The 23,586-nt window shown below is 45.7% G+C and overlaps 1 protein-coding gene across 1 annotated transcript; it reads right to left on the bottom strand.

The window, feature by feature from the left end:
• Positions 1-6,177: 6,177 nt before the first annotated feature.
• On the bottom strand, positions 6,178-7,410 carry LOC146334591 (uncharacterized). Its single transcript, XM_084824038.1, has one exon. It carries the CDS (start codon positions 7,408-7,410, stop codon positions 6,274-6,276), a length of 1,137 nt encoding a protein of 378 aa, XP_084680164.1. The 3' UTR covers positions 6,178-6,273.
• Between the last annotated feature and the right edge of the window lie 16,176 nt (positions 7,411-23,586).

Consider the following 23,586-nt stretch of genomic DNA (forward strand, 5'->3'; position numbering starts at 1 on the left):
GGCTACAGTCACCGTCTGCGGTGATCTTGGAGATGAAGAAAATAAAATCTGTCACTGCTTCCATTTCTTCCCCTTCTATACACCAGGAAGTGATGGGGCCAGATGCCATTATCTTAGTTTTTTTAATGTTGAGTTTCAAACCAGCAAATAGCGTTGCCCTTATTTTCGCTGTAGTCTACGTAAACATTTACGTAGACTACACCCACCAAATAAGGAACGGGAATGGCAGCTCCCTATGGGGGCCGCCATTATCCATACACTTTTTTTTTTTTTTAAGTCACCCGTGATAGGCTACGTGACGATTCACGTAGCCTATCACTGCTGACTTTGCAGATCTAGCCGTGATAGGCTACGTGAATCGTCACGTAGCCTATCAGGGGAAGTTTTTTTTTTTTTTTTACTTTCACGTTCGTGGCCGGGCGAGGCGAGGCGCCTCCTCCCCGGCCTGAATTTCGGCCGGGCAAGGCGGGAAGCCTCCCCCCCGGCCTGAATTTCAGCTGGGCAGGGCGGGAAGCCTCCCCCCCTGGCCTGAACTTTGCGGGGGGAGCAGCGAAGCGCTCCCCCCCACCGCGAACGGCCTTCGACGACAGGTAAGTGACTTTCATCCACCCCTAGCGTATGCGTGTTTTATTTTGTTTTTAAGTCAGCCGTGATAGGCTACGTAAACATTTACGTAGCCTATCATGGCTGACTGCAGGGACACAAATGGTGGCGGCTACGGCCGCCGCCATTTGCGTCCCTGCTAGCCAGCAGCCGGATGTCCGGCTGCTGGTGGAGCCTGCCAGCGGCTCCGCAGAATCCCTGCGGAGCACAGCCAGCCAGCCAGGATTCCGGGGGGCGAGGAACGGAGCGCCTCCCCCCCAGCAAGGATTCTGGGGGAGGGATGGAACGCCTCCCCCCCAACCATAAACATAATCCGTGAAAGGTAAGTGCCTTTCGTACATCCCTAGACTTCGCTCTGTAGGATGTCCGGCTCAAGTTCAGTGACCACACTATCATGGCTATCAGGGACATTAAGATCTTTCCTGCATAGTTCTTCTGTGTATCCTTTCTAGGGATGTCAGAGAATTCCGCCACGGATCTCAGTGAGGCCGAATGCCAGTGTATTCGGCCCCTCGAACTCCATGGCGGAATGGCCTGCCACCCCCCCGCGGATCCCCCCCTGGACGAGACTTACCTGGGGTGGATCTTCCAGTTTCCAGTCTTGTTAAAAAAAAAAAGACGTGATAGGCTATGTAAAGATTTACGTACCTTATCATGGCTGGGTTTAAAAAAAAAAATGATGTGATATGCTACATAAATCTTTCCGTAGCCTATCATGGCTGGGTGGGTTTAAAAAAAACAAACTGCATACGCAAATGGCGGTGGCTATGGCCGTCGCCATTTGCGTTCCTTATTTTTGGTCGTCTGAGTCTACATAAATATTTATATAGACAATGACGGCGAAAATAAAGGGGAATGCAAATAGCGTAATGGGTGCTATTTGAGTTCCTTTTTGGTTCACCATTTTAGCCTATGTAAAGATTTACATAGGCTAAAATGGTGAATCAAAAAGGGACGCAAATAGTGCCCGCTACGCTATTTGCATTCCCCTTTATTTTCATGGTCATAGTCTACGTAAATATTTACGTAGATTCAGATGGCCAAAAATAAGGAACGCAAATGGCGGCAGCCGTAGCCGCCACCATTTGCATATACGGTTCCCCCCTCCCCAGAGCCCTCCGCGGCCGGAAATCTGGCTGCGGATGGCTCTGGGCTGGGCTGGGCCTGGCCGGCTGCTCCGCAGAGCTGCCACGGAGCACAACCGGCCATCGAGGATTCCGGGTGGGGGGAGGAAAGGATCGCCTCCCCCCCCATCGAGGATTCCAGGGGGAAGGACGAAACGCCTCCCCCCCACCATCAACATAATCCACGAAAGGTAAGTCACTTTCGTATATCCCTAATCCTTTCCACCTCTTCTTAATCTCATCTGCTTCTGTTAGGTCCCTGCCTTCTTTGTCCTTTATCATGCCCGTCTTTGCACAAAATGTTCCCTTGAGATCTCCGATTTTCTTGAAGAGATCTCTAGTCTTTCCCAGTCTGTTGTTTTCCTCGATGTCTTTGCATTGTTCATTTAAGAAGGCCTTCTTGTCTAGGGATGTCAGAGAATTTCACCACGAATCTCGGGGAGGCTGAATGCCAGTGCATTCGGCCCCCCGAAATTGGTGGCGAAACGGTCTGCCCCCCCCGGGACGGGACTTACCTTTGGCGAATCTTCCTGGTGGTGGCGGAGGCTCCGGCGGCCGTGGCGGCGGCGGGTCTTCCGACCGGCTGCCGCCGCCACTATTTCCAAGTTAAAAAAAAACAAAAAACAAAAAAACGTGATAGGCTACGTAAAGATTTACGCAGTCTATCACGGCTAAATTTTAAAAAAACACTGTGATAGGCTACGTAAATGTTTACATAGCCTATCACGGCTGAGTAAAAAGAAAAACAAAAAACACGCGTACGTAAATGGCGGTGCCCATGGGCGCCGCCATTTGCTTTTCTTATTTTGGCATGTCTTAGTCTACGTAAACATTTACGTAGACTACGGCGAAAATAAGGGGAATGCAAATAGCGTTGCCCTTATTTTCGCCGTAGTCTACGTATATTTTTACGTAGACTACAGCGACCAAATAAGGAACGGGAATGGCGGCTCCCTATGGGGGCCGCCATTATCCGTACGCGCTTTTTTTGTTTTTTTTTAAAGTCACCCGTGATAGGCTACGTGACGATTTACGTAGCCTATCACGGCTGACTTTGCAAATCTAGCCGTGATAGGCTACGTTAATCGTCACGTAGCCTATCACGGGGGTGTTTTTTTTTCTTTTATTGGAATGGTGGCGGCAGCGGCGGCAGCCAGTTGAAAGACTGGCTGCCACTCCCGCCCCGCTCGAACACCTGCCGAACCGCCAGCCGGACCCACCGCCGGGAGGGACATTCGGCGAAGGTAAGTCCCGTCCTGGGGTGTGTGTGGGGGGCGGGGGGGGTTCAGAGGATTTCTCCCCGAAACTTGTTCGGGGGGCTGAACACGTTGGCGCTCGGCACCCCGAAATTTCAGGGAGAAATTCTCCGCCATCCCTAATTCGGCCTCCCCGAAATCTGTGGCGGAATTCTCTGACATCCCTATCATTTCTACTCCTTGGCTCTAGTCCTGCTCTCTACAACAACAAGAAACAGTTATGCTCCTTGTTCTTTCTGCAGGACAGTAGGCTTTATGAAATCCACTTACCATTCCGGTCTGGGGTGTCCATGCGGGGGGGGGGAGGCGATCCCTCCCTCCCCCTGGAATCCTCCCTGGCCAGCTCCACTCCACGGTGAGTCTGCAGAACCACCGGCCGGGCCCGTCCGCAGCCGGACTTCTGTCTGCTGCTGGTCTGCAGCCGCAAATGGATCCAGCGTAGCGGACGCCATTTGTGTCCCTGCTTTAGCCGTGATAGGCTACCTAAATATTTACATAGCCTATCACAGCAAAGAGCAGGGATGCAAATGGCATCCGCTACACGATTTGCGTCCCTGCTTTAGCCATGATAGGCTACATAAATATTTACGCTACGCCGCTATGCTGGACGCCATTTGCGGCTGCAGTCCGGGACAGCGGACTGCAGTGGACAGACCAGACCGGCTGATGGCAGGTAGGGTCCATCCGGGGAGAATTCGTGGGGTGGCAGAGGAGAGAGCTTCTCATTGGAGTCCGTGGTGGAATTCTCCACCATCCCTACAGGACAGAGATATTTGAAGGCAGCATTATTGTGTTTGCTTTTCACAGCTCTTCCAGTTGACACATACCCAACACTTTCAACTGTTCCTCAGAGGACTTGAGTTCCACACCCTTCTCCATCCCGGTCACATAAAAAACATTGTGAAACACCAATTTGAGAATCAAAACTTTATTTATTCATTGATGAATTAACAATATGACAATTGATTTTTTTTTAAAAAAATCATTTTACACATAACAAAATGTTTAGCTGAATTTAAATTATGATGACTTTTATTTGTAAAACATCTACAGTCCTGTGTATGATTTAGGGAGGACATCTCCCTTTCACCATCCCTCAAGGAACTATCAAATAATTGAACATTTTGTGCAGTATGTGATCCTATACATGTTTACTCAGAAGTGAACACCACTGAGTTGAATAGGATCTCCTTCTTAGTTGAGGGTGCTTAGGATCACAGCCTAAAGTCTCACAGTACAATCCTATACGTGTTTACTCAGAAGTAACCGCTACTGTCTTCAATGTGCCTTATTCCCAGGAAAGTGTACATTGGACTGCAGCCTCAATATCAGGTGTGATGAGCAATCGTTTAGTTTTTTTTTCATTTCACATTAATTTGTGGAAGCATTTACTCTGCTCATAGTATGACATGAGATTAAAATAGGGATGTTGGAGGAATCCATCCAGGGGGTACAGTCTGCAGAATGTTCCTCAGCTCACCCCCCTGGACTCCACTTGCCAAACCACAATCTGGCCTGACTCGACCTGTGTGAGTTGGGCCAGCCTGCAGATTTCCACCCCCCTTCTAAAATTGGCAAGTTATGCAAATTGCAGCCACAATCCTTGCATAAGCAATAATGCATGGTCACAGTCTGCACAAATTACGCTAATAGCAGCTGCAATTTGGGTGGGTTGCACCGATTTCAGCTGCAATTTGCGCAACTTACTGCTTTTAGAAGGAAAGAAATAAAATAAAACAGAAATTCCCCAGAATCTGGGAATGAGCTGGCGGCTTGGTTTGCAAATGGAAGACGTCGGGGGGCCCAGGGAAATCTGTCGAGCCCCAAAAGGGCCGGATTATCCCACGATCGATAGCCCTAGATTAAAACAGGGTTGATTGTCATGGCTTCCCCTAAAGGACCTGGAGAAATTGGAGATCCGAAGGTGTACTGTGATTTTCCAGGTAGAGACCAATAATCACATATCTCCATGGAATTCCCTCAATATATTCCCATTCTTACACAGATACATGAGCACACTGATGTTCTCACTGATTTGGCAAGCAGGTTCAAGATGGATCAAAGGAAGTATTTCTTCACAGAACATATAATAATGACAGAACTCAGTGGCTTAGGATTGGACAAATTCATGGAAGAGAGGTCTATTGGCAGCTATGATGGGGGTTGAATTACCATTGTTGGGAACATGATTCTGAACTAGATAGACTCATCTGGCAAGACTCATCTGGCAATATTATAGGACTGGGTGAATAATTCACATGGTCAAGTCTTAAAACGATAATAATAAAAAATTGATTGTCCCAATTTGAACCCTTCAGTGAGATGAGACAGCAAATGTGCATATTAGGGAGACATGTGCACAAATGTGCATATTCAAGATAACCATGCGCAAAACAGCATTGCAGCCCTACAAAGTACTTGGGGGGGGGGGAATTCTTATATTTAAAAATGTGGGCAAAATGCATACAGTGATGTTTCCATTATACAAAATGCACACATGAAAGGTACGCACTTTCGTACGGATTTTGCACACACAAAACGAATGCAATTTTTGTACACACAAAAAGGCATGCATTTTCGGATGGATTTTTGTACATTTTCGTACCCATTTTGTTTGTTTGTTGCTTTTTTTTTTAAGAAATCACAAGCTTGTGCGGAAATGAGATGGGACAGGCTTGACCTCAACAAAATGGCAATCTCAGTCATTGGGATCTGAGAGGAGGGGAGGAGACAATTAGGCTCAGCGGCGGGAGCAGCGCTAAATGGCTCCTTTTTCCTCTTGGGTCTTGGGAGTGAAAAGGAGCCATTTGTGCTGAGTGCCTGTGAGTTCTGGTGGGAGCCCACAGCATGGCTCTCTAACGCACACTGAGTGGGGGCTTGGGAGAAATCCGTCAAGCCCCCAGAGGGCTGGCTTTCCCTATATTCAGGTCAATTCCCAATATAGTTTGGAGGGTAGCCATAACAAAACCGAGTTTGGAGGGTAGCTAACCCCAAACCAAGTTGCGAAAGAAAGCTGAAAACAACAGATACAGTAAAGGGCACATTAAGAATGCATTGAAATCATTGGGATCAATACTCTTTTAACTGTCTGTGTTTTAATCCCAGTGGGACCTAACTGGGGAGAATAGCAGAGGGAAAAGCTTTCTTCGGTTCCAAATCACTGAGTGAGAGATTTTTTTTTTTTTTTTAAAGTCCATCTAGGTGTTCAGGATGAGCACCTTCCCATCCATTGACCCATGTAGCAATATTCTCATTCTAACTGTCCTTTGTGTTCCATGTGCTTTGGGAGCTCAGTATGATGACTGATAGCTCGCTGAGCTGAAGGAATTGTGGTATTTTGTGAACTGGGACGCCTTTGCCACGATGCTTCGTGGTGTCATGGACCGGCTGTACATCTCAGCCCATGGGCGAGCAGGCCTTCGGATGTCAGGCAGAGGGCGTTTTACGGCACATAGTGAGGTGTTCCTGGTAGCCAGGGCTGTGGAAGTTGTATTCTTTGTGCTGCACAGTGCCTGAGGATCACTGCTGCACAGTTCCTGGGCCTTGGGAACACACGGGTTAAGAGTTTCCACTTTGCATGCTTCGGGGAAGACTTGAAGGATTGGTCCGGGAAGGTCCACTTCAATCGGAGGGGGCTGGATCATTATTTTCATCTCTGGTCCCTGGGAGACACATGTAGATGCACCTAGCACCCCGCATACCGTTGCGCATGTCTTGGCTGCCAGGGCCTTGACTTCACCTTCATCGCCGCTGGTGATGGCACACCGTTCTCCACCGGTGATGGCGTTGGTGCTGTCGCAAGGGTTGTAGACTTCCACCACGCACTCCTCAGCAGCAATTTCGAGAACAGGGCCAGGAATAGTGACCTCGATTGGTGGTGGGTGTATCACCACTTTGGAACTGGGACCCCGTGTGATGCACCCTGAGGATGCAACATTGAGCCCGCTCGGGACAGAGGCAGAGCAAGACATACGGCCCGGGGTAAGGGAGCAGTCGGAAACAGACGTCGAATGAGTGAGGGCACATGGCTGGGAGCCACTGGGGGCACAGGGGGTCGAGGATTCTATGAGGCATTCGTTGGGGTAGCTGGTGAGGATGGCCCCTGGAACTGTAATGCAAACCGGTGGGGGCTGAATCATTAGTTGTGAGTCAGGACAGGTGGTTGTACAACACGGTGTGTCTCCCCCAGAAATTGCACGCAGGCCTGAGGACCTGGTGACGACCGCCGTGGAGCATCCATCACCACACACCTCTGAGCCGTTCGTGAGGCATGATGTCTTGGTTTCCACAAGGCACTGGCTAGGGGCTGTTGTGAGGGTCAGTCCTGGTAGGGTAAGGACAAGCGGCGGTGGGTGGATCACCACTTTCGCATCTGGGCATGAGGTGACGCATGGGGTCGTCACGCACTTCACAGCTGAGCTGGACATTCTGATGGGATGGTGGTCAGCCTGAAAAAAAATATGTCAGAGATAAGTGGAGTTAGGTGCTCTTAAGGAGCGCCTCCAGCAACATCTCACTTAACAAGATCAGCCTCGGATGGCCTTCTCTCTGTCCCATCAGCCAGGACAGCTAGACTGGTGGGGATGAGGGAGAGGGCCTTCTCTGTGGTGGCCCCCACTTTGTGGAACTCCCTCCCTAGGGAACTCTGCCATGCCCCCTCTTTAATGAGCTTCCGCTGTGCATTAAAAATGTGGTTGTTCAGGCAGGCATTTGGGGTGGGTTAGGGTATTTTTAGAAAATGATGCTTTTATTGTACAATTGTATTGTTTTAAACTGTTCTATTATGTACTTTGTACATCACCCAGAGTGGCTGGGTGACCAGCCAAATGGGTGATTAATAAATCTAATAAATAAATAAATAAATAAATAAGTTAGTTTGAGGTTCAGTGACCATTTGAGATGCTATGGTGGACTATACCTCTCTACCTTCTGAGGAATGTCACTGGTCTTAGAGAGCTGTTTCAGCTTTCCTCACAATTCCTTGGATGCTTTTGCATCCTAGAAGCCACCAAATCTATCTAGGAATTTTGCTCTCAGTGAAATTCAGTGTCAACAAGTTTGTGAGGGAACCCCACAGCTAGAATCTTTGCCAGTCTGGTCAATATTCTTCCTTCCATTTTCCTCAAATGGCTTCAGATTCCTCACCCAAGCAGGGACCTTCCAAATCCATGACCAACTCTTCACATCAGGCCAAGTCTGGTGGACACTCTGACTTGGAACCCCATAATTTTGAGAAGGCCATGGAAGAATCCAGGAAAGGGCAGACCCCTCAAAATGGAACCTTGCCTTTGGCTCTTTCTCTCCAACTTCCTCCTTAAAATGTCAGTTGTGTTTGTTCATGGATGACCCACCTGCCTCAATTGCTCCAAATGGGCCCCTTCCTTCCTTAAATTATTTGTGTCATTCCCAATTACCTGCCTGGCTTCCTTCTGACTCCTACAGACTTGGCATGGCCCATGATTTCATTGTTTTCTTTCATAGCACAGCCCACAGACATTCTTCAAAGATCATTTCCTCCGCGCATGAATTCCATTCCTAACCACCCCCTTGTTCAAGAGAGCAACATCCCTCCCATGTCCCTTTTCCATGCTTTCCACTCCCTCCCTTAAATTGATCCCTTTACCTCTTTCTGAGTCCAGTTCAACAAGGAATATTAGAGACTGCGATGTTAACTCAGCATACAACATACCTTCTTCACTCTGGCTTCTCACTAAGAAAACTCACACCACCCATGTGGAGTATTCAGCTATTTCCACAGCTTTATAGCTGGCAGGAGAACTCAGACACTCCCTGTTTTTTTTTTTTTAAAAAAAAGCTCTGAGCATTGCTAATTATGTCTCAGGAACTCAAGCAGTAACTCTTGAAAGCCCCAGATTTGCTCAGGGATGTATCATGGAAGACAACATACCAGTTAGGAAAGGAAAGTCATTCCCATCAAAGGATGGGTGTCTTAAAGCAAGGAAATAGGTTAAAGAGAAAGAAAAAGCACTTAGGGTTTTCACAATGGGACCTGGGGAGGGGGGAGAGGGTCAAGGTCAAGGAAGGACTGGTTGATTGATTAATTAATTAATTGATTAATTAATGGATATGTTATTTGTCCATCAAAAACATTGCTCAGGTTGGCTAACAATAAAATCCAGATTAAAAACAAAATCTTAACTAAAATGAAAGCAAATACATTTAAAACATCACAATTAAAGAAATAAACAGCACCAATTAATAATAATAATAACCACCACCGCCCCAGGCCAGCTTGCATGACAGAGGCCTGCCACATTTTTTTTTAAAGCATTTGCCCACTGGTTGAAAGACAACAGAGAGGGGGCCAACCTAGCCTCCGTCAGCAGGGAGTTACAGAGCCTGGGAGTGGCCACTGAGAAGGCCCTGTCTCACATCCCTGCCAAACATACCTCTGATGGCAGTGGTATGAAGAGAAAGGCCTCCCCCATCATCCAATCCCTCTGGTGTGCTTCCATACTCCCTCAATCACCATCCATTCACCTACTTACCCACTTACTAACACTGGAGAGACTATATTTCCCAGCAGGCCCCACACCTGACTTGCAACCATAGCAGGGTGCCAGACTCCAGAGAGTGGGAAGCTCTTCCCCCCTGCTCCTGCCATTCCAAAGTTTGGGGGCAGTGAAGGAAGATTTTGTTTGCTCAGAGGATTTGAGCCCTGGAAGATCTTGCAGGGATTCAGTGCTCACCTTGCATTGAGATGTCCCTTATAAACCACTGAGATGCATATTTGTGAACTAGGAAATAGGAAACTTGGTGACACAGTCTAATGCTTTACAGGGCCAAATTAAACTGAAAGATACATACACTATAGAGCCCAACCAAAGTGAGACTCCCTGCCCCATGGATATACATACCATGGTGTGTTTATAGTGGCCAGAAGTCACCATGTGGTGGTGTATGAAATGGTGGCCATAGACCTCTTCAGGTTTTATGCCCTTCACACAATGAGTGGTGTGTGTGTGGGGGAATGAGAATGCTAGTTCCACCCCTCTGCCCAATCCCCACGTCCATACCTCAACACCATCCATATGTTGGGAAGTGTAGTGTAGTGGTGAGAGTGATGGACTGGGAGCCGGGAGATCCGGGTTCTAGTCCCCACTCGGCCATGGAAGCTCACTGGGTGACTTTGGGCCAGTCACACACTCTCAGCCCAACCCACCTCACAGGGTTGTTGTTGTGAGGATACAACGGTGAGGAGGAGGATAATGTAAGCCGCCTTGAGTTCCTTGCGAGAGGGAGAAAGGCGGGGTATAAATGCAATAAATAAATAAATAAATAAAGAAAGAAAGACAAACTTCTACAACGGGAAGTCTTTTCTACTCATGGAAGCTTCCCACATGGCTGAAAATCACAATCTTCAAGAGTTCTCAATTGGTCAGGGAGCCTCCTCGATTAGAGAAGGTGCCCCACTGAAGTTCTCCTCCCCAGACATGGAAGGCAATGGCGCAAGTACCAAGGACACGCATAGAGGGCAGCGGAAATAGCCTCATCCCCACCTTCCTTCTCACCTGATGGGAAGGAGAGGGCCTGAATGGGCCTCATTTTTTAATGAACAACAAATCCGATGGTTCATCTTATTGGCAGCAGGAAGGCCCGTTGGTCTTCAGGGCAAGGGATGAGCATGTGCATTACAGGCACCAAAGGCCCATGAGAGGAAGGCCAGGGGCAGGGCTGGAGTCAAGGATCAGCACAGTTGGGCACCTGCCAAGCCCACCCCGCCCCCCACCAGCAGGGGCCCACTGACAAGGGCTCCTAGGAGTTTCTCCTCCTCTTCCCCATGGCAACCTGCTTGTTCACCTGCCTCTTGCTCTCACCTCCCTTTTCTCACCTCCTGGTGAGGAGGAGGGGCAGAGATGCTGCAGCCGACTCGCTCAATTTGTCATCTTCAAGTAAGCAAGTGGTAGCAATGATGAGATAGAGGAGTAAGAGCACCAATCTGGTGGTCATGATGGTGAGAAGGTAGACTCAAAGAAGGAAAGGGCGTTGAACTTGCCTCAACCAAGGGCCTGCCAAAACCCAGACCTGGCACTGGCCAGAGATGAGTCTTTTCTGTGGTTCTTCTGTGATTAAAGAGAGAGCTCAAGAGGAAATCAGGTTCCTGAGAAATGTTATCCTTCCTGAGAGAAGCCTGCTTGACTGGATGGGACGTACCTGCCGTGCCACCCTCTGCATGTTTCACAACCAGAGGGCAGATGCAGCAAAGGTGTGCCAATATAAAATGAAGAGAATGTTTCAGGACGCTTCACAATGGGTGTAGCCTGCTTATCTGAATCATCGAACGCTGGAGGGAAAGGTGGAAATCAGAATCGGAGATATCCACATCTAGAAACTCTGTCGACAGAAATGAAAATGCCAGTCCCCTATACTCTGAGATGTCTGAATTTGGAGCTTTGTCTTTTAAGAAATAGCACATGAATATGTATGTATGTATATGTATATATATGAGCATTTTTGTGCACATTTCTCCTAATGCACAGCTTGTGCGCAATTTTGCCAATTTTGCCAATTTTGCCATATCTACATCTACATCTACATATCTGCATACAGTATATCTATCTGCATATCTATCTGTATCTATCTATCATCTGTCTGTCTGTCTGTCTGTCTGTCTACATCTATCTATCTATCTATCTATCTATCTATCTATCTATCTATCAATCGTCTATCTATCTATCTATCAATCGTCTATCTATCTATCTATCTATCTATCAATCGTCTATCTATCTATCAATCGTCTATCTATCTATCTATCTATCTATCAATCGTCTATCTATCTATCTATCAATCGTCTATCTATCTATCTATCTATCTATCAATCGTCTATCTATCTATCTATCTATCAATCATCTATCTATCTATCTATCAATCATCTATCTATCTATCTATCAATCATCTATCTATCTATCAATCATCTATCTATCTATCTATCTATCAATCATCTATCTATCTATCTATCTATCAATCGTCTATCTATCTATCTATCTATCTATCAATCGTCTATCTATCTATCGTCTATCTATCTATCTATCAATCGTCTATCTATCTATCTATCTATCTATCTATCAATCGTCTATCTATCTATCTATCAATCGTCTATCTATCTATCTATCTATCTATCTATCAATCGTCTATCAATCTATCTATCAATCGTCTATCAATCTATCTATCAATCGTCTATCAATTTATCTATCAATCGTCTATCAATCTATCTATCTATCGTCTATCTATCGTCTATCTATCGTCTATCTATCGTCTATCTATCGTCTATCTGTATCTATCTGTATCTATTTGCATATCTATCTGTCTATCTATCTGTCTATCTATCTATCTATCTATCTATCTATCTATCTATCTGCATTTTTGTGCACATTTCCCCTAATGCACATCTTGTTTTGCCAAATTTTGCCATATATGTGTGTATATATATATATATATATATATTCCTAATATAATGCATTTTGGACATTGTTTCTACCAATATATGCATTGTTGCATGCATTGTTTGATTGTAGAGCTTCACTGAAACATTCAGAAAAGTGTGAATTTTGAAAGATAACTAAGATTTGTTTCATGTCTTGGTTCAAATGTGCAAAATCAGATACCTTTGCTGCTTTGCATTAAAACATGAACTGAATGAATTTCTCTAAGGTGAGGAAGGTTGTTCCTGTCATCTACTCCCTGATTATTTAAACCCAGGATTGGAACTAGGACCTTCCGCATGGAAAGCATATATTCTACCACTCGACTATGGCTCCTACCCTGACAAAAATGCCGTATATAGACTCAGCTCTATAAGAGGGATGCACACTTCTGTTTATGTTCACAAATCATGCAAACATGTCATCTTTGCAGTCCTAAATGCAAGCATGAGTGGTGGAATTCTTTCCCAGAACTGTTGACAACTTTTTTGAAAAATGTGATCACATTTGGGAAAAAAGCGCATTAAAAATGCACATTTGTACACTTTATACATGGGGTGGAGAGTGCATCCTTTTGAATAATTTGCACAGGAATGCACATCTTCACTGTTTGAAATGCACACTTTTCCCGTTCGGGTGAGCCTGGAAATGGATTGAAAATGAAAACAGGAATTAGGCAAAATGAGCTTGGAACGGCATTATGGAGAATTTTGTTGAGCTTAAAAATCACTGGTTCTGCCATCCCTGCTCTAGAATAGCGTGCAAATGTCCTCTTGAAATTCTCCACCAGATTTGTGGGCAAATTGTGCAGACCATTTCACTGAATTGATTCAGGGGCAGGTGCAGGAGAAATTCTCCCACTGTTTCTCAAGGGTGGGGCTCATTATTAGTAGTGGTGGTGGAAAATGCCTTCCCCCCCCCTAAGGTTTTCTTTTTTATACCATTATGAGGGGAAACACCAACTCTGTGGGCAACCCGACCACCATTTTGCATCTTCTACAATGCCCCAAAGATCTGGCAGCATTCCGGGGCGTCGTGGGGGTGGAAAATGGCAGCCGACGTTGAAAACCCCTGCAGGATATTCAGAGATTTTGCAATGGCCCTTCTTTTTCTGGGGGTGGGGTAGGGATGGGTGCTTGGCTAAGCCTTGGAGTCTGACAAACTCCTCCAGGCTCATTTCTCCAAGTTGTGTCTGCCAAGCTGATGCCCCTACTCCCCTCCCTGCACTTGCAGGGAGGGGAATGGGGCTCCAATTTCTCATACATCCTTATGCCAGACAGAGGTCTTTCCCAGGACCAGAAATCTTATCCTCTTTAACTAGAGATGGCAGGGTCAAATCTCAAACAGTGTGGTATAGTGGATACAGTGTTGGACTGGAATTAGGGAGGCCCAGCTTCTAGTCCCCACTCAGCCATGGAAGCTCACTGGGTGTCTTTGGGCCAGTCACTGACTCTCAGCCTAACCTGGGGGTTGGCCTCGATGGCCTTCTAACCCTCCTATTCTATGATGATTCTACCTCACAGGGTTATTGTGGGGGTAAAATGGAGAGGACGAGGACCAAGTAAGCTTCCTTGGCTTCCTTCCAAGAGGGAAAAAAAGTAGAATATAAAAGTAATAACAGATAAGAACATAAATATGAGAACTTTCTGGATCCAAAGTAGGTGTTCTGCTCTGAGCTGTGGTCCTTCCCCCAGGAGTTATCCAATTTTTTAAATTATTGCTATTGTTATTGGCAGAAGACTGTCTGCCTTGTATGTTTTTCCATAAATAGCTTTTGAGCGTCCTTTCCCCCACCCCAATAAAAAGAAAGACGGGGATTAAAAATAAAAGGACTCAGTCGACTCATGCTGAAGTCACTCTTCCATTCAGAAGGATGCCGCTTAGTCAGAGATGCCAAGTTGGCGATACTTGCAAAGCATTTTAGGGAAATTAAAACCCACACAGCAGGGTGTGGATGGCATTCCAACAGTTCATTGCTAAAGGTTTAATATTAGCATGTTTTACCAAAAAAGAACCAAGCCAGTTTGAACAGGTTCCAGAGAGTGAGGCTTTGATTTCTGAAAAGAAGTAACCAAAGCAGTTGCTTCAGAGGCATCAAGGAAGGAAGCCAGATAGAGGATGGATCTGATATGCTTGCCAGGTTCCACTTTGATATCAGGGGAAAACTGCACACCTACCATTATGTAAACCAGTCCCTACTTTGTTTTTACATTTTGTTTTCAGACTACATTACTCCCACATGCATGCACACTTCTCATGAGTTCAGGGCTTTCTTCACACAGAGCTTTTATCTGGCGATTGAGATGGCTCCTTCACGGAAGTTTGCGGGCTCTTTACATGACGCTGTGAACCTCCAAGGCGTCTCCTGTCCTGCACTAAATGCTCTTTGTTCTGTTTTTAAACAGATCGCAGATCATGAGCAATCAAATTACCCCATTGTGTTCTGTTTGAATTTCCTCCCTGAAAAGAAGAAGAGGAGGAAAGAGGCAAGAAGAGGAGCGAGATCAATGGAAGATCATGGAAGACTCAGATACGGGGAGGGAGAAAGGGGAGAGGGAAAAGGAAGCGGGTGAAAAAGGGAGTCATCGTGATCCTGCATTTAAAACCGAAGCAGAAAGCTCTGTTTTAAATGCAGGATTTGGGGCTGGTGTAGCAATGACCCTAGACTAATAACAAATTACATAGGGTGGCTGATATCAAACAACTGGGTCAAAGCAAATAGAGTTGTCTGCCTAGTGGTCCCCTGCATCTAGTCATGGAAAAGCTACCAGTGCCTACAGATGTATGATTATTCCACTTGCAACCCTGAACTTGAAGGAAAGCAGAGTTTGGGGGAAGGGGTGGGGCGGGGGGGGGGTTCAGACATTCCCGAGCTTGTGACTGCATTTGCAAAATGCATACATCTCCACTTTAACAATCTATGTGGGGAAAGTGCGCACTTGAGGGCGCACTTTGAAAAGAAACGTGTTCCAAAATGTGCACTTCTCCTGTCTTAGGAAATTTCAGCCAAATGCATACCAAAATGTGCACCAGCAGATCACAACTGGAAATGAGAGCAAGGTGGGCTGAGTCACAAGGTGGAACCTGTAGAATCTCTGCGAATCAACCATCACTGAATCCCCTATCCCTCCCTGTAGCTCACATTTAAGAAGTTGGGCTCTTGCCCAGGTAACGGGAAGACAGGGTTGGCATATTCAGAAGCCAAAGTTCTTCACCTCCCCCATGAAACCCCCAAACCCTTCCATCCCACCAATAGAGTCCCTTAATCCCCAAATCTCCTCCTTCCTTTTAAGCACCGTCTACTGATGGGACTAGCAGCTGGAGCTCCAGCACTCTTGGGGAGAGAAAGGAGAGCCAAAAGACACTGAGAGCATTCATCCTGTTCTGCACTTATACAGTAGAGGGAGGGAGGGGAAGATATCCCTCTTGCCTTCATCCTGCGGTTGGATCATTTCCTACTCACTGAGCAAAATGGTAAAGTTTAAAGGGGTGACAGGTTTATTGGGATACAGGCTTGGTATGGAATTCATTTTATATTTTAATTTGAGCTGGGAAGGGTTTTAAGGGAGGTAATGCTCACCTTTTCTTTAAGGAGAGAATTATGAGCTCACAAAACATCTCAGGCCCAGATGAATACATTTTATGAATAGATGCTAGATTTCTAGAGGATACATTACCCTCTTGGCTCCCCAAATAATTTTTGCCCATCTTCTATGGCAGGGCAGGAAACCTTCACCATTGCCCATGATAGCAATTTTAGCCCAAAACATCTGGAGGGCACCAAGCTGACTGCCCCGTCCTATGTCATCAAGATCTATGTCCAATCCAAATAGTTCGAAAAGTGTGTCCCTTGGATACCGGGATATAAGTTCTGAGCCTCATACTTACCTACCTATTTATCTTAATGCTGGGCCAAACTCCTCCCCCATGTTTTCTGAAAATCACCCCCCCCCCCGAGGTGAAAATGGTGTGCTGCATTCTTTTTTATTTGTGGGGACAGAAAAAAAAGATGAACATTTACAGAAATTGTCAGGTGTTCAGTGGGGGCTGTTCCTGACCTTAACTGTTTGTGGTTTCGCCACCTTGTACTGTTAAGGTAAGAGACAGCCCCTGTTCCTCTGAGATTTTAGTGACCCCCCCCCATGATTCAGAGGAGGGTTTCAATTCACCCCCAAACATCCTGACCCCCCATCAAAAAAAGAGCTGGACAAAATGTTTGGCTGAGCTCCAATGTGTCTCTGAGTCTGAGCTCCAATATGTCTCTGGTTCAACATAATATGGGAAACTCACAGGATCACAGAATAGTAGGGTTGGAAGGGGTCTATAAGACCATCAAGTCCAACCCCCTACTCTGTGCAGGAATCTAAGCCAAAGCATCCCCGACAGATGGCTGTCCAGCCTCCTCTTGAATGCCTCCAGGGTGGGAGAGCCCACCACCTCCCTAGGTCACTGGTTCCACTGTTGTATTGCTCTAACAGTCAGGACATTTTTTCTGATGTTCAGCCGGAATCTGGCTTCCCGTCACTTGACTTGAGCCCATGATTCCGTGTCCTGCACTCTGGGATGATCAAGAAGAGACCCTGCCCTTCCTCTCTGTGACAACCATGTCCATTGCTTATAGGGAGCCATTTCTGAAGCAGCATGTTGTCTATGTCAAATTAAACAGGTCAAGGAATTATGTGTATCTCCTAGAATTGTCACCTGAAAATGTTGCTTGAAGTGACATTCAAAGTCAGTTTGGGGATTTGTTCTTGAGCAGCATATCACAAGAAACCCACAGAGGTTCAACTTCAATGACTTGATAAAAATATCTGTAAATTCCACACACCCCTCTGTCCTACATCTCAGCTATACTATAGTGTCGTTTCTCTTCTGTATCAAAAATCTAAGAAAATGGAACAAAATGGAAAAGTGTAGTAAGTGTCTGTGTGCTGACCCCTATCCCCAGTGCAGCATTCTCTCTCTCTCTCTCTCTCTCTCTCTCTCTCTCCCCCCAAATCAAATAAAATAATAAATGATTTGATTGGTGCAAGCTAAATTTAACCCTTGAAAACAAGCTAAATTTAACCCTTTAAGTGCTACAAAGCATTTTGCTGCTGATTTTGGGAAGCAAACCACCCTCCCCCTCCCCATGGAGGCCCACAGAATGTGCAGCCCACCAGGTGGGGAGGGGCAGTGGTGAAAATGGCCAATGGATGCCCCAAAGCCCCCCCCCCCAGCCCAGTGACTCCTGGTTTTGAAGAAACACCACTGATTTTGAGTTTCCTGCCACCAGGATGTAGTGAGTGTACAGACAGTTATGCAGTCCTACATATCTCCACTCAAAAGTAAGCCTTACAGAGCCCACTGGGACTTATGCCTAGACAAGGGTGTATAGGAATGAAGCCTTGAACAACTACAAGATCTCTCTATCATCTCTCTCTCTCCCTCTACCATCATCTATCTCAGGAAGAAAAAACAGGATGTGAGAACCTAAAGGAATATAAAGCAATGCAGATGCTGACCAATGTGAAATAGAAAAGTAAAGAGAAGGGAAATACTATAGCACATTCCAAAAACACACCAGTAAATGTCAATCATGAATAAACATGAGTAGTCTTCATTCAACTCCTAGCCAAAAGCATCAGAGAAACAGTTTTACTCAAAGCTGGCCCCAGTTAAATCAATGGGACTTTTCACAAGTTAGTGGTCTGAGATGGATTCCTTGTTGTGGGGCATGGGGTGGGGTGGGGGGTGAGGCAGTCTGAAGTGGAGACAACTCATAAAGCACCATACCCATAATTCTATTCCATTTGTGTTAAGTCCGACTTACCTGGTTCCCTCAGCAGCTGAATTCAAAGAAGTCCTTTTTAAGAGCCACCAGAGTTTTTATAATGGTGCTTACACAGCCTTAAGGGGATGAGGAAGCCTTTGAACGCTAAGATCTTAATTAGATCCCAGCCAAAATTTGCTACACATGCTTCATTTGCTATAATTGTCGGGAGACTGGTTTGCTGTGCTCTTCTGCTTTATTTTTGGGCTCGGTATATTACCTGGTGGTGTGTAGAACACATGTGGTCATTTCATAGGCTAAAACAATTGAACATACCACCTAATTGACTTTATTATTAGCATAACCTCAAACCCAACTCTTGGCCGTATTGCGTTCTGCCCTTTTCTTATGGAGTAACTGTTGGACAAAGGTTGGTGCTCAGAACTTTGGCTAATGTGTAGGTTTCTATTTTGCTTCCTTCCGAAGACACCCTGACTGAAGTTGCTTCCCAGCACCTCCCTGGTCCAGTCCAATATTCTGTCAGCCTCATCTAAGTGATCAGTTTTTACTTAAATCTACATATGGTGTATGAACGTTTCTTCATATATGACTTCAGAAACACAATCTTAGTTGGAGCACTGCTCAATCCCATATGTTTCAACCATCCCATGTAGGGATACGTATTTGCAAATCAGCAAACCTTGAGCTCACTGAAGGTCTCTGAGTTCCATGTTGAAGCTTGTTCCAACTGAAAGCTTTTTTATTATTATTTTCTTTTCTTTTCACATGAAAATTCATGGGTATTTTCATGCATATTTTCCCCCAGAAGTATTAATAAATTTTGGGCATATTTCAAATGTGTGCGGTCCTCTCCTATTGATTAAAACCCATTTGTGCACATTTTTACAGAAGTACATATTTTTTGTTCTTCAGTTGCATGCTATCAAAAATGTCTTCTTTTTTTCCAGTCCACATTGCAAATGTGGAAATGTACAATTTTTGACCACAGATTGCATCTGACTCTGTGTTCATTCTGTATGGTGCAAACTGGGTAAATCCTGATCAAAACTGAACTGAAACATTTGTCATATATTCCTAATTAGAGATGGGGGAGGGTGAATTTCAGGTGGTCTGCAGTTTTAAGTGAAGCAACCTAATTCAAACTTTCTGGACTAAGATGTAGCTCAGAACACAGACTGTGCACTCCTCCAAATTTTGTGATGCAGCTGCTGGCTCAAAAGTTGCATACAAAATTAGTAGTTTGAGGGCATCTGTGAATAAAAATATGGATTCAGCTGAATGTGCAAATCTTGGTAAATTCTTATCAAAACCAAACCGAACTGCACTGGCCAAATTCAATAGGTAGAGCTATTCCCAGCATGGAATGGACCATGATGCACCTGCCTGCCAAATAGCTGTTAAAGAGTGGAGCTTGTCAGAAAATCAGAAGAAGAAGAAGAAGAAGAGGGGGAGGAGGAGGGGGGGAGGAGGTAGGGACACTATTTCAGCATTCACATGGTTAAATATACAGGGATTCAAACCCAAACTTTTAAAAGCAAAATGCTCAAAGCCTTCTGCCTGGATGGAAGAATCTGGCAGTTTTGGATTCTCCAAAACTCTATTTTTTTAATGAAGAAAAATCTCAAGTTCATTCCATCCCAAATATGAAGGAATGTATAACATTTGTGAATTTTATTAAATCCTTATCAGAAATTCTCACCCATTCCAACTTTTCTGCAGACTGAGACGTTCTACAGAATATGCACAGCACAGGTCCATGCAAATTTCATTTTGATTAGTCAAACGATTGGCCATACAGCTGGCCCAATTCCCTGCCACCATTTTTTTTTTAAAATATAAGAATGGATCTAGTTACAGAATAGTGGCAACAGCAGTAGTGGTTATCTGGATAAGCAATAATGGGAGGGATACAGCAGACTGATGGCATTGGCATATTGATAGAGATGCTTCTGAATTTCTCCTCAATCGCATTTGTCCTGTATTACTTGCCCTTGCTTCCCAGAAGGGGAACTGATGCACTAGAATTTCTCCATCCATTGCTTAATCCAAGTATGTTGAACCTCTTTCAACCAGGGTGTTGAATTCCATTTCAGAGAAACTCTCGGGGGCTGCATTCAGGAGGTGGGTGGGGAGAAAGGCAAAGTACCAAAAATACCAGCATAATTTTGCTTAAAGCTCTTCCTGCCCGTAACTAAGCCTTATGAGAGGCATTTTAAAATTTTAGAATGGGGGGAAAAAACCCTGCAGAAATGCTGGGAAACTACCAAATGATTGCTGGTTGGGGAAAGGGCTGGAGCCAAGAAAAGGGGGGATGACCATCTGTGGACCCCTGTGTTGGGACCCCTGGTGGATTTGGCCCCGGGGACAGAGGTTCTGCCCCCATGGCTTGATCTGATATTTCTGAATGTTGTACAAAGCGCTGCTCACCCACAGCTTGTTATAATGTCCATTCCTTCCAGTTAATGTGTGTCTCTCCTCTACCCCATATTAGTACCATGTGCTTTGATATTACTGCCAACTCTACCTGCTTTGACATTCAGAGCACCGGGCAGATATCACATCATGTCAACATCCCACCCCCTCTCACTCCCGGGCCTTCACAATACTTAGTTTTCATGAGTGCTGTTGAATTTCCTTCTTTCGTGCCAGTCTTACAAACATAATAACATAAGAAGAGCCCTGCTGGATCAGACCAAAGGTCCATCTCATCCAGCATTCTGTTCACACAGTGGCCAACCTGCCAACCAGCTGCCCATGGGAAACCCACAAGCAGGACATGAGTGCAACAGTGCCTTCCTGCCCATGTTCCCCAGCAACTGGTATACACAGACATACTGCTTCTGATACTGGAGGTAGCATGTAGCCATCAGAACTAGTAGCCATTGAGAGCCTTCTCCTCCAGGAATTTGTCTAATCCCCTTTTAAAGCCATCCAAAGTGTTGGCAATCACGACATCTTGTAGCCCTGATTTCCATTGTTTAACTGTGCAGTGTGTGAAGAGGTACTTCCTTTTATACTGAAGTTCCCACCACTCAGCTTCTTGGGATGATGCTATTGGGTTCAGGTATTATGAGAAAAGGGAGAAACATGTCTCACTCTCCACTTTCTCCACGCTATGCATAGTTTTGTACACCTAACTTAGCTGTGAGGTAAGGGCCGTGGCTCAGTGCTGGAGCTCGGGCTTTGAAGGTGCCATTTTTTGATCCTCAGGATTTCCAGGTAAGACTAATAGGGATTCTGGGAAAATTCAAGATGAACTAAAGTGAGCTCAGATTTCTAAGAATCCAACGAGTGGAATCTGCTGCAGACCGAACCTCTCAAGCCGTGTGGAGTCCATGGACTTCTGGATCTTTTTTTTTTTTTTACTTTCCCAAAATGTGCGCATATTTATCTGCAGAAAAATACACAGGTTTCTGCTGATATTGGTAAATATATGTGGGGAGAAGTTGCAGTGAATGGAGGACGGTTCGTAAATGTACGTAAATAGTACGTAAACGTTACATACTAAGGTAAATCTAGGACTGCACGAAAGCCACTTACCTGGTCTCGCAGCTTTTCACGGTGGGGGGGAGGCGCTTCGCTGCTCTCCCCCCGAAGTTCAGGCTGGGGGGGGAGGCTTCCCGCCTCGCCCGGCTGAAATTCAGGCTGGGGAGGAGGCGCCTCGGCTCGCCCGGCCGCGAAATAAAAAGTTTTTTTTTAAAAAAAAACGACCCCGTGTTAGGCTACGTGACGATTAACGTAGCCTATCATGGCTAGATCTGCAAAGTCAGCCGTGATAGGCTACGTAAATCATCACGTAGCCTATCACGGCTGACTTAAAAAAAAAAGAAGCACGTACGCAAATGGCGGCCCCCATAGGGAGCCGCCATTCGCGTTCCTTATTTGGTCGCTGTAGTCTACATAAATCTTTACGAAGACTACGGCGAAAATAAGGGCAACGCAAATAGCGTTGCCCTTATTTTCGCCGTAGTCTACATAATCTTTACGTAGACTACAGCGACCAAATAAGGAACGGGAATGGCGGCTCCCTATGGGGGCCGCCATTAGCCGTACGCGCTTTTTTTTTTCAAAGTCACCCGTGATAGGCTACGTGACGATTTACGTAGCCTATCACGGCTGACTTTGCAAATCTAGCCGTGATAGGCTACGTTAATCGTCACGTAGCCTATCATGGGGGTGTTGTTGTTTTTTTAGTTTTATTGGAATGGCGGTGGCGGCAGCCGGTCAAAAGATCGGCTGCCGCCCCCGCCCCTGACGAAGACCCGATGAACCGCCGCCGGGACCCGCCGCTGGGAGGGACATTCGGGAAAGGTAAGTCCCGTCCCGGGGGGGGTGCAGGGTGCGGGGGTGTGTGGAGAATTTCTCCCCGAAACTTCTTCGGGGGGCCGAACACGTTGGCGCTCGGCCCCCCGAAGTTTCGGGGAGAAATTCTCTGCCAACCCTAGGTAAATCATGGAAATTGTTACAAACCCTCTTAGGGAATTATTTGCATATTTTTCCTCACAGCAAAAATAATTTGAATCCATCTGTGAATGGAAGACAGGGGAAAAGGGGCACCTGACAATCTGCGAGACATGGACGGAGCGGATTTTATACAGTCTGTACATCCCTAAAGGCTAGGAAGGAATTCTGCCTGAAGGGTGGTGGGGGGGTTGGTCTCGATGGTCTTATTGGCCCCTTCCAACCCTACTATTCTGTGATTCGATGAAAGGCTGGAGAGCCACTGCCAGTCAGTGTTGACATTACTGGGCTTGATGGGCCAAGGGTCTGACTTAGTAGAAGTTGCCTTCCTATGTGCCTATGAAGGACGAGGGACTGGACTGGCAATACTGCTAAAGATGGGTGAGAATTTCATTTCAGTTCATTTTTGTAAAGGATTTACTGGCCTTTCACCATTTCTTCATATGGAAAGAACTTCAGGTTTTCTGGTTTTGTTTCTTTACGCTATAGATTAAAGGTATAGATTCTTAAAGGAAGGAAGCAATACTGAAAAGGAGTATGAGTCTACACATAAATGGAATGCACCCGAAGCCCATTAATTTCTGTATTGCATACTCAGGGAACCCATACATGTGACATGTGCTATTTTATTTAGTTGCTGCAGGGTGGAGTGTAATTGAGCTGAGTGCAGCAAGAAGACTCACCAAGACGAGTGGGTTCGACCTGCATAATGGTACATAATCATTATGGTCTGCTTCATGTGCACTGACCAAAGCAATCCCCTTCTGAGACATCTACCACTCCTTTGTGTAATGTGTGTCATGAACATATGCACAGGCAATGTGTGAGATACCCTTTGAAGGGAAGAGGTTGGGCAAATTATCTCTGCATATGTCCTCATCACATGTTCCATTTTGTGCAGGGTGTGGGTGTGGGAGAGTGTATGC

The sequence above is a fragment of the Heloderma suspectum genome, chromosome 17 (assembly GCF_057233095.1).
Source record: "Heloderma suspectum isolate Gila_16-S chromosome 17, 16-S_ref, whole genome shotgun sequence".
In the NCBI taxonomy this organism is placed as follows: domain Eukaryota; kingdom Metazoa; phylum Chordata; class Lepidosauria; order Squamata; family Helodermatidae; genus Heloderma; species Heloderma suspectum.

Excerpts from the sequence above, each read along its gene's own strand:
- LOC146334591 (XM_084824038.1), bottom strand. The coding sequence starts at position 7,410 with ATGTCCAGCTCAGCTGTGAAGTGCGTGACGACCCCATGCGTCACCTCA.